Source organism: Pseudophryne corroboree, unplaced genomic scaffold, assembly GCF_028390025.1.
Source record: "Pseudophryne corroboree isolate aPseCor3 unplaced genomic scaffold, aPseCor3.hap2 scaffold_1130, whole genome shotgun sequence".
NCBI classification, from domain to species: Eukaryota; Metazoa; Chordata; class Amphibia; order Anura; family Myobatrachidae; genus Pseudophryne; species Pseudophryne corroboree.
The window spans coordinates 102,814-123,598 of NW_026967756.1; the positions used below are offsets into that span (position 1 = coordinate 102,814).

Genomic DNA, 20,785 nt, shown 5'->3' on the forward strand with positions numbered 1-20,785 from the left:
GCAGACTCGGATCTTCCCGCCTTGCTCGGTTAACCCGAGCGCGCCCGAACGTCGTCATCCCGCTGTCGGATTCTCGCGATGCTCGGATTCTATCGCGAGACTCGGATTCTATATAAGGAGCCGCGCGTCGCCGCCATTTTCACACGTGCATTGAGATTGATAGGGAGAGGACGTGGCTGGCGTCCTCTCCATTTAGAGTAGACTAGAGAGTAGTAGAGACACTTGATTTACTAATTTTGGGGAGCATATTAGGAGTACTACTTGCTGATAGTGTGACCAGTGACCACCACAGTTTAATTAATCCGTTCTCTGCCTGAAAAAAAAAACGATACACAGTGTGACACAGTCACATACCATATCTGTGCTCAGCCTCAGTGTGCTGCATCATCTATGTAATACTGTATATCTGACTGTGCTGAGTGCTCACTGCTCACACAGCTTAATTGTGGGGGAGACTGGGGAGCAGTTATAGCAGGAGTACATATTTTAACAGTGCACACTTTTGCTGCCAGAGTGCCACTGCCAGTGTGACTGACCAGTGACCACTGACCACCAGTATATTGTGATTGTCTGCCTGAAAAAGGTAAACACTCGTCGTGTGGTGTTTTTATTCTATAAACGCATTCTGCTGACAGTGTCCAGCAGGTCCGTCATTATATAATATATACCTGTCCGGCTGCAGTAGTGATATATATATATTTTTTATATCATTATCATCCAGTCTATATTAGCAGCAGACGCAGTACGGTAGTCCACGGCTGTAGCTACCTCTGTGTCGGCAGTCGCTCGTCCATCCATAATTGTATACCACCTACCCGTGGTGTTTTTTTTTTTTTCTATCTTCTTGATACTAGTAGCTTACTTTAGGAGTCTGCAGTGCTGAGCTGACAGTGTCCAGCAGGTCCGTCATTATATAATATATACCTGTCCGGCTGCAGTAGTGATATATATATATTTTATATCTCATTATCATCCAGTCTATATTAGCAGCAGACGCAGTACGGTAGTCCACGGCTGTAGCTACCTCTGTGTCGGCAGTCGCTCGTCCATCCATAATTGTATACCACCTACCCGTGGTGTTTTTTTTTTCTATCTTCTTGATACTAGTAGCTTACTTTAGGAGTCTGCAGTGCTGAGCTGACAGTGTCCAGCAGGTCCGTCATTATATAATATATACCTGTCCGGCTGCAGTAGTGATATATATATATTTTTTTATATCATTATCATCCAGTCTATATTAGCAGCAGACGCAGTACGGTAGTCCACGGCTGTAGCTACCTCTGTGTCGGCAGTCGCTCGTCCATCCATAATTGTATACCACCTACCCGTGGTGTTTTTTTTTTTCTATCTTCTTGATACTAGTAGCTTACTTTAGGAGTCTGCAGTGCTGAGCTGACAGTGTCCAGCAGGTCCGTCATTATATAATATATACCTGTCCGGCTGCAGTAGTGATATATATATATATTTTATATCTCATTATCATCCAGTCTATATTAGCAGCAGACGCAGTACGGTAGTCCACGGCTGTAGCTACCTCTGTGTCGGCAGTCGCTCGTCCATCCATAAGTATACTAGTATCCATCCATCTCCATTGTTTACCTGAGGTGCCTTTTAGTTGTGCCTATTAAAATATGGAGAACAAAAATGTTGAGGTTCCAAAAATAGGGAAAGATCAAGATCGACTTCCACCTCGTGCTGAAGCTGCTGCCACTAGTCATGGCCGAGACGATGAAATGCCAGCAACGTCGTCTGCCAAGGCCGATGCCCAATGTCATAGTACAGAGCATGTAAAATCCAAAACACCAAATATCAGTAAAAAAAGGACTCAAAAATCTAAAATAAAATTGTCAGAGGAGAAGCGTAAACTTGCCAATATGCCATTTACCACACGGAGTGGCAAGGAACGGCTGAGGCCCTGGCCTATGTTCATGGCTAGTGGTTCAGCTTCACATGAGGATGGAAGCACTCAGCCTCTCGCTAGAAAAATGAAAAGACTCAAGCTGGCAAAAGCACAGCAAAGAACTGCGCGTTCTTCGAAATCACAAATCCACAAGGAGAGTCCAATTGTGTCGTTTGCGATGCCTGACCTTCCCAACACTGGACGTGAAGAGCATGCGCCTTCCACCATTTGCACGCCCCCTGCAAGTGCTGGAAGGAGCACCCGCAGTCCAGTTATCTGATAGTCAGATTGAAGATGTCAGTGTTGAAGTACACCAGGATGAGGAGGATATGGGTGTTGCTGGCGCTGGGGAGGAAATTGACCAGGAGGATTCTGATGGTGAGGTGGTTTGTTTAAGTCAGGCACCCGGGGAGACACCTGTTGTCCGTGGGAGGAATAGGGCCATTGACATGCCTGGTGAAAATACCAAAAAAAATCAGCTCTTCGGTGTGGAAGTATTTCAACAGAAATGCGGACAACATTTGTCAAGCCGTGTGTTGCCTTTGTCAAGCTGTAATAAGTAGGGGTAAGGACGTTAACCACCTCGGAACATCCTCCCTTATACGTCACCTGCAGCGCATTCATCATAAGTCAGTGACAAGTTCAAAAACTTTGGGCGACAGCGGAAGCAGTCCACTGACCAGTAAATCCCTTCCTCTTGTAACCAAGCTCACGCAAACCACCCCACCAACTCCCTCAGTGTCAATTTCCTCCTTCCCCAGGAATGCCAATAGTCCTGCAGGCCATGTCACTGGCAATTCTGACGAGTCCTCTCCTGCCTGGGATTCCTCCGATGCATCCTTGCGTGTAACGCCTACTGCTGCTGGCGCTGCTGTTGTTGCTGCTGGGAGTCGATGGTCATCCCAGAGGGGAAGTCGTACTCGTAAGACCACTTTTACTACTTCCACCAAGCAATTGACTGTCCAACAGTCCTTTGCGAGGAAGATGAAATATCACAGCAGTCATCCTGCTGCAAAGCGGATAACTGAGGCCTTGGCATCCTGGGCGGTGAGAAACGTGGTTCCGGTATCCATCATTACTGCAGAGCCAACTAGAGACTTGTTGGAGGTACTGTGTCCCCGGTACCAAATACCATCTAGGTTCCATTTCTCTAGGCAGGCGATACCGAAAATGTACACAGACCTCAGAAAAAGACTCACCAGTGTCCTAAAAAATGCAGTTGTACCCAATGTCCACTTAACCACGGACATGTGGACAAGTGGAGCAGGGCAGGCTCAGGACTATATGACTGTGACAGCCCACTGGGTAGATGTATGGACTCCCGCCGCAAGAACAGCAGCGGCGGCACCAGTAGCAGCATCTCGCAAACGCCAACTCTTTCCTAGGCAGGCTACGCTTTGTATCACCGCTTTCCAGAATACGCACACAGCTAAAAACCTCTTACGGCAACTGAGGAAGATCATCGCAGAATGGCTTACCCCAATTGGACTCTCCTGTGGATTTGTGGCATCGGACAACGCCAGCAATATTGTGTGTGCATTAAATCTGGGCAAATTCCAGCACGTCCCATGTTTTGCACATACCTTGAATTTGGTGGTGCAGAATTATTTAAAAAACGAGAGGGGCGTGCAAGAGATGCTGTCGGTGGCCAGAAGAATTGCGGGACACTTTCGGCGTACAGGCACCACGTACAGAAGACTGGAGCACCACCAAAAACGCCTGAACCTGCCCTGCCATCATCTGAAGCAAGAAGTGGTAATGAGGTGGAATTCAACCCTCTATATGCTTCAGAGGTTGGAGGAGCAGCAAAAGGCCATTCAAGCCTATACAACTGAGCACGATATAGGAGGTGGAATGCACCTGTCTCAAGCGCAGTGGAGAATGATTTCAACGTTGTGCAAGGTTCTGCAACCTTTTGAACTTGCCACACGTGAAGTCAGTTCAGACACTGCCAGCCTGAGTCAGGTCATTCCCCTCATCAGGCTTTTGCAGAAGAAGCTGGAGACATTGAAGGAGGAGCTAACACAGAGCGATTCCGCTAGGCATGTGGGACTTGTGGATGGAGCCCTTAATTCGCTTAACAAGGATTCACGGGTGGTCAATCTGTTGAAATCAGAGCACTACATTTTGGCCACCGTGCTCGATCCTAGATTTAAAACCTACCTTGGATCTCTCTTTCCGGCAGACACAAGTCTGCTGGGGTTCAAAGAACTGCTGGTGACAAAATTGTTAAGTCAAGCGGAACGCGACCTGTCAACATCTCCTCCTTCACATTCTCCCGCAACTGGGGGTGCGAGGAAAAGGCTCAGAATTCCGAGCCCACCCGCTGGCGGTGATGCAGGGCAGTCTGGAGCGACTGCTGATGCTGACATCTGGTCCGGACTGAAGGACCTGACAACGATTACGGACATGTCGTCTACTGTCACTGCATATGATTCTCTCCCCATTGAAAGAATGGTGGAGGATTATATGAGTGACCGCATCCAAGTAGGCACGTCAGACAGTCCGTACTTATACTGGCAGGAAAAAGAGGCAATTTGGAGGCCCTTGCACAAACTGGCTTTATTCTACCTAAGTTGCCCTCCCACAAGTGTGTACTCCGAAAGAGTGTTTAGTGCCGCCGCTCACCTTGTCAGCAATCGGCGTACGAGGTTACATCCAGAAAATGTGGAGAAGATGATGTTCATTAAAATGAATTATAATCAATTCCTCCGTGGAGACATTGACCAGCAGCAATTGCCTCCACAAAGTACACAGGGAGCTGAGATGGTGGATTCCAGTGGGGACGAATTGATAATCTGTGAGGAGGGGGATGTACACGGTGATATATCGGAGGATGATGATGAGGTGGACATCTTGCCTCTGTAGAGCCAGTTTGTGCAAGGAGAGATTAATTGCTTCTTTTTTGGTGGGGGTCCAAACCAACCCGTCATTTCAGGCACAGTCGTGTGGCAGACCCTGTCACTGAAATGATGGGTTGGTTAAAGTGTGCATGTCCTGTTTATACAACATAAGGGTGGGTGGGAGGGCCCAAGGACAATTCCATCTTGCACCTCTTTTTTCTTTCATTTTTCTTTGCGTCATGTGCTGTTTGGGGGGTGTTTTTTGGAAGGGCCATCCTGCGTGACACTGCAGTGCCACTCCTAGATGGGCCAGGTGTTTGTGTCGGCCACAAGGGTCGCTTAGCTTACTCACACAGCTACCTCATTGCGGCTCTTTTTTTCTTTGCGTCATGTGCAGTTTGGGAAGTGTTTTTTGGAAGGGCCATCCTGCGTGACACTGCAGTGCCACTCCTAGATGGGCCAGGTGTTTGTGTCGGCCACTAGGGTCGCTTAGCTTACTCACACAGCTACCTCATTGCGCCTCTTTTTTTCTTTGCATCATGTGCTGTTTGGGGAGTGTTTTTTGGAAGGGCCATCCTGCGTGACACTGCAGTACCACTCCTAGATGGGCCAGGTGTTTGTGTCGGCCACTAGGGTCGCTTAGCTTACTCACACAGCTACCTCATTGCGCCTCTTTTTTTCTTTGCGTCATGTGCTGTTTGGGGAGTGTTTTTTGGAAGGGCCATCCTGCGTGACACTGCAGTGCCACTCCTAGATGGGCTAGGTGTTTGTGTCGGCCACTAGGGTCGCTTAGCTTACTCACACAGCTACCTCATTGCGCCTCTTTTTTTCTTTGCGTCATGTGCTGTTTGGGGGAGTATTTTTTGGAAGGGCCATCCTGCGTGACACTGCAGTGCCACTCCTAGATGGGCCAGGTGTTTGTGTCGGCCACTAGGGTCGCTTAGCTTACTCACACAGCTACCTCATTGCGCCTCTTTTTTTCTTTGCGTCATGTGCTGTTTGGGGAGTGTTTTTTGGAAGGGCCATCCTGCGTGACACTGCAGTGCCACTCCTAGATGGGCCAGGTGTTTGTGTCGGCCACTTGGGTCGCTTAGCTTAGCCATCCAGCGACCTCGGTGCAAATTTTAGGACTAAAAATAATATTGTGAGGTGTGAGGTGTTCAGAATAGACTGAAAATGAGTGGAAATTATGGTTATTGAGGTTAATAATACTTTGGGATCAAAATGACCCCCAAATTCTATGATTTAAGCTGTTTTTTAGGGTTTTTTGAAAAAAACACCCGAATCCAAAACACACCCGAATCCGACAAAAAAAATTCGGTGAGGTTTTGCCAAAACGCGTTCGAACCCAAAACACGGCCGCGGAACCGAACCCAAAACCAAAACACTAAAGCCGAAAAATTTCCGGTGCTCATCACTAGTATAAATAGATGCCTCCTGTCTGCTTCCATCATCTGCTGCTGTGTCTGGTGTAAATAGATGCCTCCTGCCTGCTTCGTGATCTGCTGTTGCGTCTGGTGTTATAGACGTCTACTGCCTGCTTCCATCATCTGCTGTTATGTCTGTTGTAAATAGATACCTCCTGCCTGCTTCCATCATCTGCTGTTACGTCTGGTGTAAATAGACGCCTCCTGCCTGCTTCCGCCATCTGCTGCTGCGTCTGGTATGAATAGATGCCTCCTGTCTGCTTCCATCATCTACTGCTGCGTCTGGTGTAAATAGATGCCTCCTGCCTGCTTTCATGATCTGCTGTTGCGTCTGGTGTAAATAGACACCTCCTGCATGCTTTCATCATCTGCTGTTACGTCTGGTATAAAATGATGCCTCCTGTCTGCTTCCATCATCTGCTGTTACGTCTGGTGTAAATAGACGCCTCCTGCCTACTTCCGTCATCTACTGTTGCGTCTGGTGTAAATAGATGCCTCCTACCTGCTTCGGTCATCTGCTGTTACGTCTGGTGTAAATAGACGCCTCCTGCCTACTTCCGTCATCTGCTGCTGCGTCTGGTGGAAATAGATGCCTCCTGCCTGCTTCCATCATCTGCTGTTACGTTTGGTGTAAATAGACGCCTCCTACCTGCTTTCGTCATCTGCTGTTACATCTGGTGTAAATAGATGCCTCCTCCCTGCTTCCATCATCAGCTGATGCGTCTGGTGTAAATAGACGCCACCTGCCTGCTTCCATCATCTGCTGTTGCGTCTGGTGTAAATAGACACCTCCTGCCTGCTTCCGTCATCTACTGTTACGTCTGGTGTAAATAGACGCCACCTGCCTGCTTCCATCATCTGCTGTTGCGTCTGGTGTAAATAGACGCCACCTGCCTGCTTCCATCATCTGCTGTTGCGTCTGGTGTAAATAGACGCCTCCTGCCTGCTTCCGTCCCCTGCTGCAGCGTCTGGTGTAAATAGATGCCTCCTGCCTGCTTCCGTCATCTGCTGTTACGTCTGATGTAAATAGATGCCTCCTCCCTGCTTCCATCATCAACTGATGCGTCTGGTGTAAATAGACGCCACCTGCCTGCTTCCATTATCTGCTGTTGCATCTGGTGTAAATAGACGCCTCCTGCCTGCTTCCGTCCCCTGCTGCAGCGTCTGGTGTAAATAGATGCCTCCTGCCTGCTTCCATCATCTGCTGTTACGCCTGGTGTAAATCGATGCCTCCTGCCTGCTTCCGCCATCTGCTGCTGCGTATGGGGTAAATAGACGCCTCCTGCCTACTTCCGTCATCTACTGTTACGTCTGGTGTAAATAGATACCTCCTGCCTGCTTCCGTCATCTGCTGTTACGTCTGGGGTAAATAGAAGCCTACTGCCTGCTTCCGCCATCTGCTGCTGCGTCTGGTGTAAATAGACGCCTCCTGCCTGATTCCGCCATCTGCTGCTGCGTCTGGGGTAAATAGACGCCTCCTGCCTGCTTCCGCCATCTGCTCCTGCATCTGGTGTAAATAGACGCCTCCTCCCTGATTCCGCCATCTGCTGCTCTGTCTGGTGTAAATAGATGCCTCCTGCCTGCTTCCATCATCTGCTGTTACGTCTGGTATAAATAGACGCCTCCTGTCTGCTTTTGTGATCTGCTGTTGCGTTTGGTGTAAATAGACGTCTCCTGCCTACTTCCGTCATCTGCTGCAGTGTCTGGTGTAAATAGATGCCTCCTGCCTGCTTCCGTCGTCTGCTGTTACGTCCGGTGTAAATAGACGCCTCCTGCCTGACTCCGTCATCTGCTGCTGCATCTGGTGTAAATAGATGCCTCCTGCCTGCTTCCATCATCTGCTGTTACGTCTGGTGTAAATAGACGCCTCCTGCCTACTTCCGTCATCTGCTGCTGCGTCTGGTGGAAATAGATGCCTCCTGCCTGCTTCCATCATCTGCTGTTACGTTTGGTGTAAATAGACGCCTCCTACCTGCTTTCGTCATCTGCTGTTACATCTGGTGTAAATAGATGCCTCCTCCCTGCTTCCATCATCAGCTGATGCGTCTGGTGTAAGTAGACGCCACCTGCCTGCTTCCATCATCTGCTGTTGCGTCTGGTGTAAATAGACACCTCCTGCCTGCTTCCGTCATCTACTGTTACGTCTGGTGTAAATAGACGCCACCTGCCTGCTTCCATCATCTGCTGTTGCGTCTGGTGTAAATAGACGCCACCTGCCCGCTTCCATCATCTGCTGTTGCGTCTGGTGTAAATAGACGCCTCCTGCCTGCTTCCGTCCCCTGCTGCAGCGTCTGGTGTAAATAGATGCCTCCTGCCTGCTTCCGTCATCTGCTGTTACGTCTGATGTAAATAGATGCCTCCTCCCTGCTTCCATCATCAGCTGATGCGTCTGGCTTAAATAGACGCCACCTGCCTGCTTCCATCATCTGCTGTTGCGTCTGGTGTAAATAGACGCCTCCTGCCTGCTTCCGTCATCTTTTGTTACGTCTGGTGTAAATAGACGCCACCTACCTGCTTCCATCATCTGCTGTTGCGTCTGGTGTAAATAGACGCCACCTGCCTGCTTCCATCATCTGCTGTTACGTCTGGTATAAATAGACGCCTCCTGTCTGCTTTTGTGATCTGCTGTTGCGTTTGGTGTAAATAGACGTCTCCTGCCTACTTCCGTCATCTGCTGCAGTGTCTGGTGTAAATAGACGCCTCCTGCCTGCTACCGTCGTCTGCTGTTACGTCCGGTGTAAATAGACGCCTCCTGCCTGATTCCGTCATCTGCTGCTGCATCTGGTATAAATAGATGTCTCCTGCCTGCTTCCATCATCTGCTGTTACGTCTGGTGTAAATAGACGCCTCCTGCCTGCTTCCGTCATCTGCTGCTGCGTCTGGTGTAAATAGACGCCTCCTGCCTGCTTCCGTCATCTGCTGCTGCGTCTGGTATAAATAGATGCCTCCTGCCTGCTTCCGTCATCTGCTGCTGCGTCTAGTATAAATAGACGCCTCCTGCCTGCTTCCGTCATCTGCTGCTGCGTCTGGTATAAATAGATGCCTCCTGCCTGCTTCCGTCATCTGCTGCTGCGTCTGGTATAAATAGACGCCTCCTGTCTGCTTCCATCATCTGCTGTTACGTCTGGTGTAAATAGATGCCTCCTGCCTGCTTTCGTGATCTGCTGTTGCGTCTGGTGTAAATAGATGCCTCCTGCCTGCTTTCGTGATCTGCTGTTGCGTCTGGTGTAAATTGGGTATCTCTGGTCTTTCAATACAGGAGGGCCAAGAGAAGAAAAGTGGGTTTCCTGTAGGGCAACTATATCAGCTTATTGCTTATAAAAAGAGGATAGTGCCAATTTACGCTTATTAGGAGAGTTTAGACCCTTAACATTTAAGGAAAAGACTCTCACCACGGTAAAGCAGTCAAAATACAATAGTTCAGGTGACATCCCGGGGGAGAAAGAACAGGGGAAAAAAGGGAGGGAGGTAGTAAAAAAAGGAGGAAAAGGCGGTGGCGGAAAAAAGTGCACAAGGGAAAAAAATCCAAAATGACCCAGTGTATCGGGAATGCACTGCTACTGTAGGGGGAAGAGGATACAGTAGATTAATCAGGGGGGAAATGGCATCGGCGCCCCACCCAGGGACGTTCTAAAGTAATAAATCGTAACTAGTATACATGCAGTACAATATTATATCGCTAACTTGTTTAAGTTAGGAGCAGAAATTAACTTAAAAAGCGACATTGAAATTTAACACAAATTGTAATGGAGAGAACAAGAAGAACAATGAAAATATGTTTCAAACAGAAACATAGAGAACCAACATAGCAACCCAATGTAACTAGGAGAGAATCATTAGGCATTGCCAAAGGAACAACCAGTTAAAGGTGAATATATTCTAACTAGAAGCAAAAAAGTAAACAATAACCATAGTTAGAAAGAGTGATCAAGTAGTAGACCATTCCGCTGGAGGCGGTGGACGCCTCTCAGGAGCAGTAGGTAGCTTTACTGGAATGTCCCAAGCAGCTTAACCCTGGCCTCCAGGTCAGAGATAACGAACAAGAAATTGTCGTAAGTAACTATCAGCTTCACTGGGAATCCTCAATGGTAGCGAATCTCCTGTGCTCGAAGGGCAGCGGTAATGGGAGTCAATAATCTTCACTTTGAGATGGTGAAAGCAGAGAAATCCGGAAAAAGTTGCAGACCCCCCAGGACATCAGACTCATCCGCATCCCAGGCCGCCCGAACAATACACTCTTTAGTGGTAAAAAAGTGAACCCGGAGGAGTGTATCCCTGGGGTGGGAAGTAGACCAGGACCGGGGTTTAGGAAGACAGTGTATCCGATCAATGAGTAAATCTCTATCATCTGCATTAGGTAAAGCTTACGAAACAGAGACAATGCGTAGTCCAACAGTTCCATGTTGGCAACAGAGTCAGGAATTCCGTGGATTTTGATGTTATTTCTTCGAGAGCGATCTTCCATATCCGCCATTTTGTATTTTAACGCCTCCATGGCAGCTTGTTGATAGTCTGCGGTTAGGTCTTGGGAGAGATCCGAACTTGAAAGCCGCCGAAACTTGACAGAGTTTTCACGGGAAGAGGATCAATAGAATTGGGATCTACTCCTGGTACTGATATTGTATAATCACAGCATACTGGCAGCTCTGTAAAGACAGGGGAAACCATATAGCGACCCATGATATCCAGAGGAAGGCGGAATAGCGCCATTGGTTGACCTCCTGTCGACAAAGGAAATAGCTGTACGCTGTATGGGAGCGGCTATAGCATATAAGCCGCGGTGAGGTGACACCATGCACCAGGCAGTATGGTGGTGTTGTATGCCATATCTGGGCCACAGTGGAGAGAGAGAGCAATTACAACTAAAAGCACCCTCAGGCTGGTGATTAGGGTAAAACCAGGGTGTGTGGCTTTAATAGGAGGGTTTATGGAGAGTTGGCACCTAGCACCATTGCAGGCACTAATTCCGTGGTGCACAATGGTCTGTTGCCGGCTGGTGAAGAGTAACTGCCCCGGCTCTGACAGTGCAGTGTGTAGGCAGCAGAGGTACAGGGAAAGGAAGTTGTGCTGGTAACAGGAGCAGTGCGCACTCAGCGTCTTCCATTCCTGGCAGTGATGACTCACTGGAGGGCTGGTGCAGTGTTCCGGCATGTCCCCCTAATGCAGCCAAGACAGGGCAAGGAGAGAGATCAGGGGTCCCGGCGGTCAGGAAGACGGTCAGTGAGCCCCGCGGCACACATCAGGTGACCTCCGGATCTCGTTCCTCGGGCAGGGGTGGAAATCGAGGCCCTGACTCCACACTGGGAATAGGCCGCAACCTACAAAGTCAGACAGGCTGACTCCTGGCTCAGCGCCCCAGTCCCAGTGCCCTGGAGAGCAACTAATAGGCCAATGGGGGTTACTGGGAGCCGGGTGAGAAGAAAACCCAACTTTATTAGGGTTTAAAGCAGGAGCTGCAGGGAGAAATGTCTGCTCGCACACTCAGCCAAGCCACGCCCCCTCCTGTGTGTATTTCTAATGAGGAGGAATGTCATTGGTTCCACTCTTTATACCCAGCTATAACTAAGTATCTGTCTGTCTGCTCGCACACTCAGCCAAGCCACGCCCCTCCTGTGTGTACTTCTAATGAGGAGGAGTGTCATTGGTTCCGCTCTTTATACCCAGCTATAACTAAGTATCTTTCTGTCTGCTCGCACACTCAGCCAAGCCACGCCCCTCCTGTGTGTACTTCTAATGAGGAGGAGTGTCATTGGTTCCGCTCTTTATACCCAGCTATAACTAAGTATCTGTCTGTCTGCTCGCACACTCAGCCAAGCCACGCCCCTCCTGTGTGTACTTCTAATGAGGAGGAGTGTCATTGGTTCCGCTCTTTATACCCAGCTATAACTAAGTATCTTTCTGTCTGCTCGCACACTCAGCCAAGCCACGCCCCTCCTGTGTGTACTTCTAATGAGGAGGAGTGTCATTGGTTCCGCTCTTTATACCCAGCTATAACTAAGTATCTGTCTGTCTGCTCGCACACTCAGCCAAGCCACGCCCCTCCTGTGTGTACTTCTAATGAGGAGCAGTGTCATTGGTTCCGCTCTTTATACCCAGCTATAACTAAGTATCTGTCTGTCTGCTCGCACACTCAGCCAAGCCACGCCCCTCCTGTGTGTACTTCTAATGAGGAGGAGTGTCATTGGTTCCGCTCTTTATACCCAGCTATAACTAAGTATCTGTCTGTCTGCTCGCACACTCAGCCAAGCCACGCCCCTCCTGTGTGTACTTCTAATGAGGAGGAGTGTCATTGGTTCCGCTCTTTATACCCAGCTATAACTAAGTATCTGTCTGTCTGCTCGCACACTCAGCCAAGCCACGCCCCCTCCTGTGTGTACTTCTAATGAGGAGGAGTGTCATTGGTTCCGCTCTTTATACCCAGCTATAACTAAGTATCTGTCTGTCTGCTCGCACACTCAGCCAAGCCACGCCCCTCCTGTGTGTACTTCTAATGAGGAGGAGTGTCATTGGTTCCGCTCTTTATATCCCCAGCTATAACTAAGTATCTTTCTGTCTGCTCGCACACTCAGCCAAGCCACGCCCCTCCTGTGTGTACTTCTAATGAGGAGGAGTGTCATTGGTTCCGCTCTTTATACCCAGCTATAACTAAGTATCTTTCTGTCTGCTCGCACACTCAGCCAAGCCACGCCCCTCCTGTGTGTACTTCTAATGAGGAGGAGTGTCATTGGTTCCGCTCTTTATACCCAGCTATAACTAAGTATCTGTCTGTCTGCTCGCACACTCAGCCAAGCCACGCCCCTCCTGTGTGTACTTCTAATGAGGAGGAGTGTCATTGGTTCCGCTCTTTATACCCAGCTATAACTAAGTATCTGTCTGTCTGCTCGCACACTCAGCCAAGCCACGCCCCTCCTGTGTGTACTTCTAATGAGGAGGAGTGTCATTGGTTCCGCTCTTTATACCCAGCTATAACTAAGTATCTGTCTGTCTGCTCGCACACTCAGCCAAGCCACGCCCCTCCTGTGTGTACTTCTAATGAGGAGGAGTGTCATTGGTTCCGCTCTTTATACCCAGCTATAACTAAGTATCTGTCTGTCTGCTCGCACACTCAGCCAAGCCACGCCCCTCCTGTGTGTACTTCTAATGAGGAGGAGTGTCATTGGTTCCGCTCTTTATACCCAGCTATAACTAAGTATCTGTCTGTCTGCTCGCACACTCAGCCAAGCCACGCCCCCTCCTGTGTGTACTTCTAATGAGGAGGAGTGTCATTGGTTCCGCTCTTTATACCCAGCTATAACTAAGTATCTGTCTGTCTGCTCGCACACTCAGCCAAGCCACGCCCCTCCTGTGTGTACTTCTAATGAGGAGGAGTGTCATTGGTTCCGCTCTTTATACCCAGCTATAACTAAGTATCTGTCTGTCTGCTCGCACACTCAGCCAAGCCACGCCCCTCCTGTGTGTACTTCTAATGAGGAGGAGTGTCATTGGTTCCGCTCTTTATACCCAGCTATAACTAAGTATCTGTCTGTCTGCTCGCACACTCAGCCAAGCCACGCCCCTCCTGTGTGTACTTCTAATGAGGAGGAATGTCATTGGTTCCGCTCTTTATACCCAGCTATAACTAAGTATCTGTCTGTGCTCTGCTACTCCTGTGTTTCATCACACCCTTACATTTGTCATCTAACCTGCTCATTGAGGGTCCCTGACAATTGTTCCAATTACAACTCATCAGCAACCATACTTCCACAGTGTTCCAGGATTCAGCATCTAGTCTGGTTCCTTTGGGTCCTTCTTCCACTTGGGTACAAGCACTACTGTGTGCATTCTCCATTCCAGTTCCACCCTGGTCCACTCCTGTATGTATCTGTCCTGGCCGTCGTCTCAGTCCTGTGCTCACAACAAATACAGATTCTGACAGATTTACCCTTGATCCTTGGGTGCTCTGGGGAGTGGGGACCCTCCCAATAAAGAGGTTACCCTTCCAGGGCACCAAAGGCCAGGATTGAAGCCTGGGGCTACACCCGGCACCACTGGGCTGTCGGTGCCAAGTTCATAGCATTAAAGTGTAAAATTAAGATTTAATGTTGTCTTTTACAGGTAGAACTACAGGTCCCAGCAAACCTCCCTCCATGCTGGTACTTGGAGTACTACAATGTGGGGCATTAAAGGTCCCGCTGGTACCTGTAGTCCCCCTTTTAAAAGAAATGTTACAATAAACACATTACACACCCACTGCATTAAGTACAAGTTTAATAAAGCAACGCAAAGTCACACACATACTCACAGATACTTACCTACATCCCCCGTTGCCCTTCAGTCTTCTTCAGAAGAAATTCATGACACATGAAAAAAAAATTATCACATACTCACCTATTCCAGTGTAGATCAGTCCTCTTCATTCCATGTAGGCATCCAGGGGTTAAAAAAACAAAACACTATACCCGCACCAACAGACTTAGGAGATCTATGTGTGACCACATAGATCTCCTTTCCTGAATGCTAGCCTCCATGTGACTTGTGTCACTAGGAGACCTGCCAGCCAATCAGGGATTGCCACATAGTGCCACTCTCCTGGTTGGCTATGTGCTCCTGCGCTGTCAATCACCAGCTCCCATAGACCCCAGGACCCACGGCTATGTAGTAAACCACAAGGTCAATCTTGTGGTGGACCTCAATTGAACTTGTGGTTTACCACATATAGGTATATTCAATTAGTGTCAGATTGGCCAGCAAATTTGCCCGACCTGAACCTCATAGAGAATCTATGGGGCATTGCCAAGAGAAAGATGAGAGACATGAGACGGAACAATGCAGAAGAGCTGAAGCCGCTATTGAAGCATCCTGGTCTTCCATAACACCTCAGCAGTGCCACCGGCTGATAGAATCCATGCCACGCCGCATTGAGGCAGTAATTCATGCAAAAGAGGCACAAACCAAGTACTGAGTACATATGCATGATTATACTTTTCAGAGGGCTACATTACTGTATTTAAAATGCCTTTTTTAGTGATTTTATGTAATATTCTAATTTTCTGAGATTTTGGATTTGTTTTTTTTAGACTGTAACCCACAATCATCAAAATTACAACAAATAAAGGCTTGAAATATCTCACTTTAAATATAATGAGTTTATATAATATATTAGTTTCACCTTTTAAGTTGAATTACTGAAATAAATGAATTTTTGCACGATATTCTAATTTTCTGATTCTCACCTGTACTGTTCTTGTGGGCAGAGAGGAATAATAGTAGCTGTATTGTTCGCTTCGTATTAAGTTACTGCTTGTTCCACCAGGTCTCTGCTCCTGTCCAAAACTACGATTAGTGGCCACCTGCGGTAGAGACAGACGGGTCCGAATATGGAATGAGGAGAACCGGCTGCTCAGGTCTGGTCATCTCTTTGCCTGTGCATAATGTACTATGTATAGTTCCTGGTAGTCGGATAGCATCGACACTAACATACGTCATACATGTCATGGTTAAACGTAGAAAGGAGAATCACAAATGATATGTCATCTAAGGTGTGGTGATTACCTGCAGAAGTAATCACCAATAATGATTTCAAGTGACTGATATAGATATATATATATATATATAGTCTGTGACAAAATGGCTGACAGGCTATGTCCTGCATTTGACCTACATGTATCCAGGCTGGGGGAGAGAGTGAGAGCAGATTATGTCTTCCTGAAATCAACACTTATCACAGGCTCTAAAGTTAGGGATGAAAGCAATGCTCCATGTGCTGATTACCAGACCAGAGGTTATAAATCCTGATAAGGGGGAGATGTCTGGAGCAATCATACCTGATGGAAAATAAAGGAATTCCACATGTTTATATGACTAAGCCACTAAACTTCCTGGCTAGTGATAAAACCATTCAGGGGTGACAAGGTACAGATCCTCACAGACCCCACACTCTTTGAAAGAGATTCCTGTGCCCTCTGGGCTAAACCCCCTCCCCCTACCTGTTGCCAGGCACCTATAGTATGTAAAAATGGTGTATGTTTAGTGTCCAGCATGGAGGTGATTAAAAATCCCAAGGGTGGGGGCTGCTGCAGCTGAGGGCTATATCTGTCTCTCTCACTGGGACTGAGGTTGCATCTCTTGGGGAAGACGGCTACACGCTGGAGATGACCATTGCATATTCTGTAAAATTCCCCCACAACAGAGCCACCTAAGCTCGTTTGAGTAAGCGCGTTAGGTTTTCTGTATTTTTATTTCTTTTCATTTGTTGGAGATTGTGCCATAATCTGTGTGTATTTTTAAAATCTTCTTAATAATCTTTGTAAGACTTTTTGTAACTAAAGCTCTGAAGTATTCTTGGAATTAAACTTAAAATTCTAGTTCAGATTTTCTGTGGTTCTTATGAACATGTTACCGATTTCTCGAAATATTAATAATTGTGTATGAAGGTAAGGGCCAAAGTTTGTTTCAAGTATAATACTGTTCCTTCGGCTGGTGGCAGTGTACCGTGTTTGATTAATCCCATGTGTCAAAAGTGACCCCCACGTCGCAGGCGTATTTGTGGAATTGACCAGTAGCGTCGTGATAATACACATCACATGTTCTGCTGTTACTAGTAGTACAGATGTGTCCTCTCTCATCCTCGCTGAAGTCACATTAAACAGCCTTTCTGGTCGCGCCTAGTCGTGAGCGCATTTTCTGGGCGTCCTCAAGAAATGCCTGCTGCATATCATTGTATTCATCAGAGTCTGCGTGTTATGTGCATAGCGATGTAAGGAAAAAGACACCCGACGTTAGCAGAGCCGGCATCTCGCGGTGCATGGCGTATTGAGGACACATCTCTATTATATTCTGTTTATAAAGTGACAATGCTAAATTCCTTTGTCGTATAACAACCCTTTATGAAGCTAAGAACACTGTGCGCTGTTTACTTAAGAAGTACCGTAATGGTACGCTATTGGCGTAGCGATCGCTCAGCCGTAGGCGAGACGCTCAAGCGTCACGTTCGCTCACGGCCCAGTGATCACAGGACACGTTATTGGCTATGACTAGAGTAATGATTCGCTATGGCGTAGCGGACGCTCGAGACCACGAGGAGATCACCAGCGGCGCAGACGCTCACAACGCTATACCTTAATGTTTAAACCTTATACCAAAGAAATACAAAGAATACCTTAATGTGAGTACAGGGTGTAAGTGCAACCTTGTGTAACCTGACTAACTACAAAGCTGCTTGAGCGTCACCGACGCTCAAGTGAACACTTAACACTATAGGAAATACACAGATGCTGGTTTAGGTTCCAAGGCCTATTAACTGTATTATATCTAATATACTTGTAAAAGGGGATAACAGTACAAATGATACACTACAATATAACAGAGACTTCCTAACCACAGAACTAAACAATAAATACAAAAAGACAATACTACACTGACCTAAATGCAATACAATACAATACTATCTAATACAATACAATACTATGCTGATCTAATACAGTACAATACTAGTCAATGGGAGATACGAGAGAAAAAGAAGGGAGAGAGACGGAGAGAGAGAGAGATTGGCTCACAGTAAGACAATATGATTACGGAGAGAAACTTACGCACAAGGGTAAACGATCGCATGCGCCTGGACATCCAGCACCCGATTTTCAGCAATGAGAACCGTTGAAGAGTGAGAGCTGGATGTGGTCGGCCTGCCTATTTATGCCCCACACACAATGCAATCCTACAGTCCCTACAATCCCATTGTCCATTGGACGTCGGAATTCGGCCCTGTATCATAACAAAAGGTCATAGGTTGATTCATACAGGTGGGCTGTGACGATCTCAAACAGCTCAAGTGGGTGGGGAACTAGGTTTCCCGCCGCATACCTGAGTATGAGTAAATAGTAGAAATGGACATAAACTTCTTATGTCCATAACTATCCGCACGAGCGATTAATACGCTCCAAACCAACACCGGAATATTGCTAATTAAATACTCTTCCGATGGGTACCAAACACTGCTGTATGATTCCTGTTAGACCCTTCGTACAATACAAAGAGGGATTCCTCTGCTCAGGGACATTCTATATTAACCAAACTTTCAGAATCTATCAAAGGGACCATGATCTACAAACTACATTAATTGTGAAAATATGTAACGATTGGGTCGCACGCTACGACTACATACTCTTTACCGTAAATACGCATACCGATGCGAGCGGGTGCACGCATCAGCGGGTATGCGCTATCACGGGAAAGCGCACGCATGCGCAGCACGGACCAGCATGAGGTGCAAATATGGCAGCGTGTATAGGGATATTTTTCTGACTTTGACAGTCCACCCTTTGGCAGTCAATAATAACTGCCACCTTCTAAAACATTTCAAAAGGAGAAAAATATATGTCAGGGGTTAATTCATTTCCATGGTTGGGTAGGGGAGGAGAGAGGAGTAGGTGTGAAGAGGGTATGACCTAGTGTGATAGCAGAAGCATGTGTGTATGAGTCCATGTTTGGGGGGTCATGTATCATCGTGCCGTACGTGTTGTAAATCAAGCTTCGAGGTATTGCGAAGTATACATTTGAATTCCTTCTTATCCTGTGGTACAGGTCTGTGGATGGGCTGTCAAACTTTACCGAGCTCATTTCGGCGTTCAGTTGTAACAAAATGGGGATGCACATTTTAGTTGATGATACATGAATGGGGGAGGTATGTGGTTGCTGATATCTGTGCCTGTATTCCCTATCGTCTATGTGTGTCATTACCTGAGGGTTGTAGAGATGAAGATAAAGAACACTTATGGAAAATGCAATGATATTCTATGTCAGGGAAATGTACATCTGTCGTTGAAGTTGTGTTCGGTATCTGTTGAGAGTCGTCTTCTTTGCGCTGTATTGCTCCTTGGGCATGAGCAAATAGCTTTGTCAGTGCCATCAGATTTACAAAAAATGTTGGGCTAGCGTGAGTTTAAAAATATTAGGGAAACTGGGGATCCATGGCAAAGTTCATCAAGTGTCCATTTCTCAAGTGGTCAAAACTTCATCTTTGGTGCTTGTCTGTTGTCTGTATGGCGTCTCGTCAACTTCCTCGTCCAAGGGGGTCGTTGTATCTTGGAGAAAAGCAGAAAAACAGGTGAAAGAAACGGACCGTATAATCGCATTTTCATCACATCCTGGTTTCTATCATTGGGTCATAAATCAGATCCAGGTTAATTTCAGTTTCCTCACTCCTCAAGCTCATCACTTTTGTACTTTGTTTGCACCTCATTAAAGCCTGCCCGCATCTAAATATCAATCCAATCGATATAACGACACCCAAGATACATAGTAGAAACTTTCCAACATCCATTATGACTCCTTGAGCCCAGTCTCCCAAACCGGAGAACCAATTTCGCGGGTTCAACCATGACACCCAACCAGTCAGCCCATTACCTACAGCAGCAAGGGTGAGATTGTGTTTTCGACGAAATTCCCACTTCAATTGGAGAATATCGTCCATCTTTTGGTCTATGACCTCTACCGGATCCTCGGTGCTATTTGTGATATACGTGCAACACTTTATGCCGTACTGTGTTGCCAATGTAACACAATATCCGCCTGTTACTGCTGTAAGATAATTAAGAACCATCCTATGCTGAACTAGTTCTGTTTTATAAGCTTGAAGTTCTCTTCCAGTGTATCTGAATGTGTCATCATACATTTCAGTGATATTATCTACCTCGAGCGGTGCGAGTGAAATCTAACGCTACCAGAACCTGAATCCCGGTGGATTCATGGATAAGATCAGAGGCCGGATGCTCTAACCTTTCTGACAGTTGTCCTTTAACTCGGTGCTCGTAATGAGTGTGAGTATAAGGAGCTTGGGCACCACGGTGTATGTCCTTCATTTTGTCATGTGTAACAGTCATCACTTCAGGCAATACTTTTCCAATATAACACAATCCTTCAGAGTTTGGGGCAAGCCACTTGTACGCCTTTCTCCCGCATATGAAATATGCATCATCGGGGAGAACATAAGGGACGGAGAAGGACATTACCATGTTACACACCTTCCAGGTGAACTCTCCTGACCCTAATTCTTCCATCTGTTTAATGCACGTATCAGTTTGTACGATATGTGCACAGTATCCTGGTGATACCTCTCCAACTCTAGTAATCCTATTTCCTAAGGTATATCGATACCGGAAAGATTTTCCTCTACTGGCTATGTGGCGTACAAGCTCTGTATCTGTAGGCATTCTATCTGCTCTATGCGAAAAGGTCATGGTAAGGTTGCTCCATGACACTTCCCAATTTCCCGGCTTACGGGGATTGGAGATATTAAAACATATTAGGGACTTATCCACATGATATTGGTGGAACTTCAAACTAGGAGGGCTGGAGATATTAAACCTCCTGTCCACCGGTCTCCCACCCTTTAGCTCAAGTACCTCCCCTACCGTTAAAGGAAATGGTACTAGCCCTGATTTGCTATGACCCTGAGGTACTTGAGAGCATACCCAACAATCTGTTTTATTTAACACGTTACCCACTAAGGAGTGATGGTCACTCAATGGATGCTGGTCCACATGGATATCAAGACTGGATTGGCATTTCTTGTTACAGAGCCTACAGATACAGTTTTTCTTTTTGAACTAACAATCCTTCAAAGAAAATGTTTACAGATA

At 47.0% G+C, this 20,785-nt stretch overlaps 1 protein-coding gene across 1 annotated transcript in view; it reads left to right on the plus strand.

Moving 5' to 3' along the window:
* The window catches only part of WDR97 (WD repeat domain 97), a gene marked incomplete at both ends in the record, with an annotated part of 162,258 nt that overhangs the window by 94,232 nt on the left and 47,241 nt on the right, over positions 1-20,785 (plus strand). The window contains one exon of the mRNA XM_063950634.1: positions 15,463-15,553. Coding sequence (XP_063806704.1) covers positions 15,463-15,553 — 91 coding nt within the window. The remainder of the gene's footprint in view (positions 1-15,462; positions 15,554-20,785) is intronic.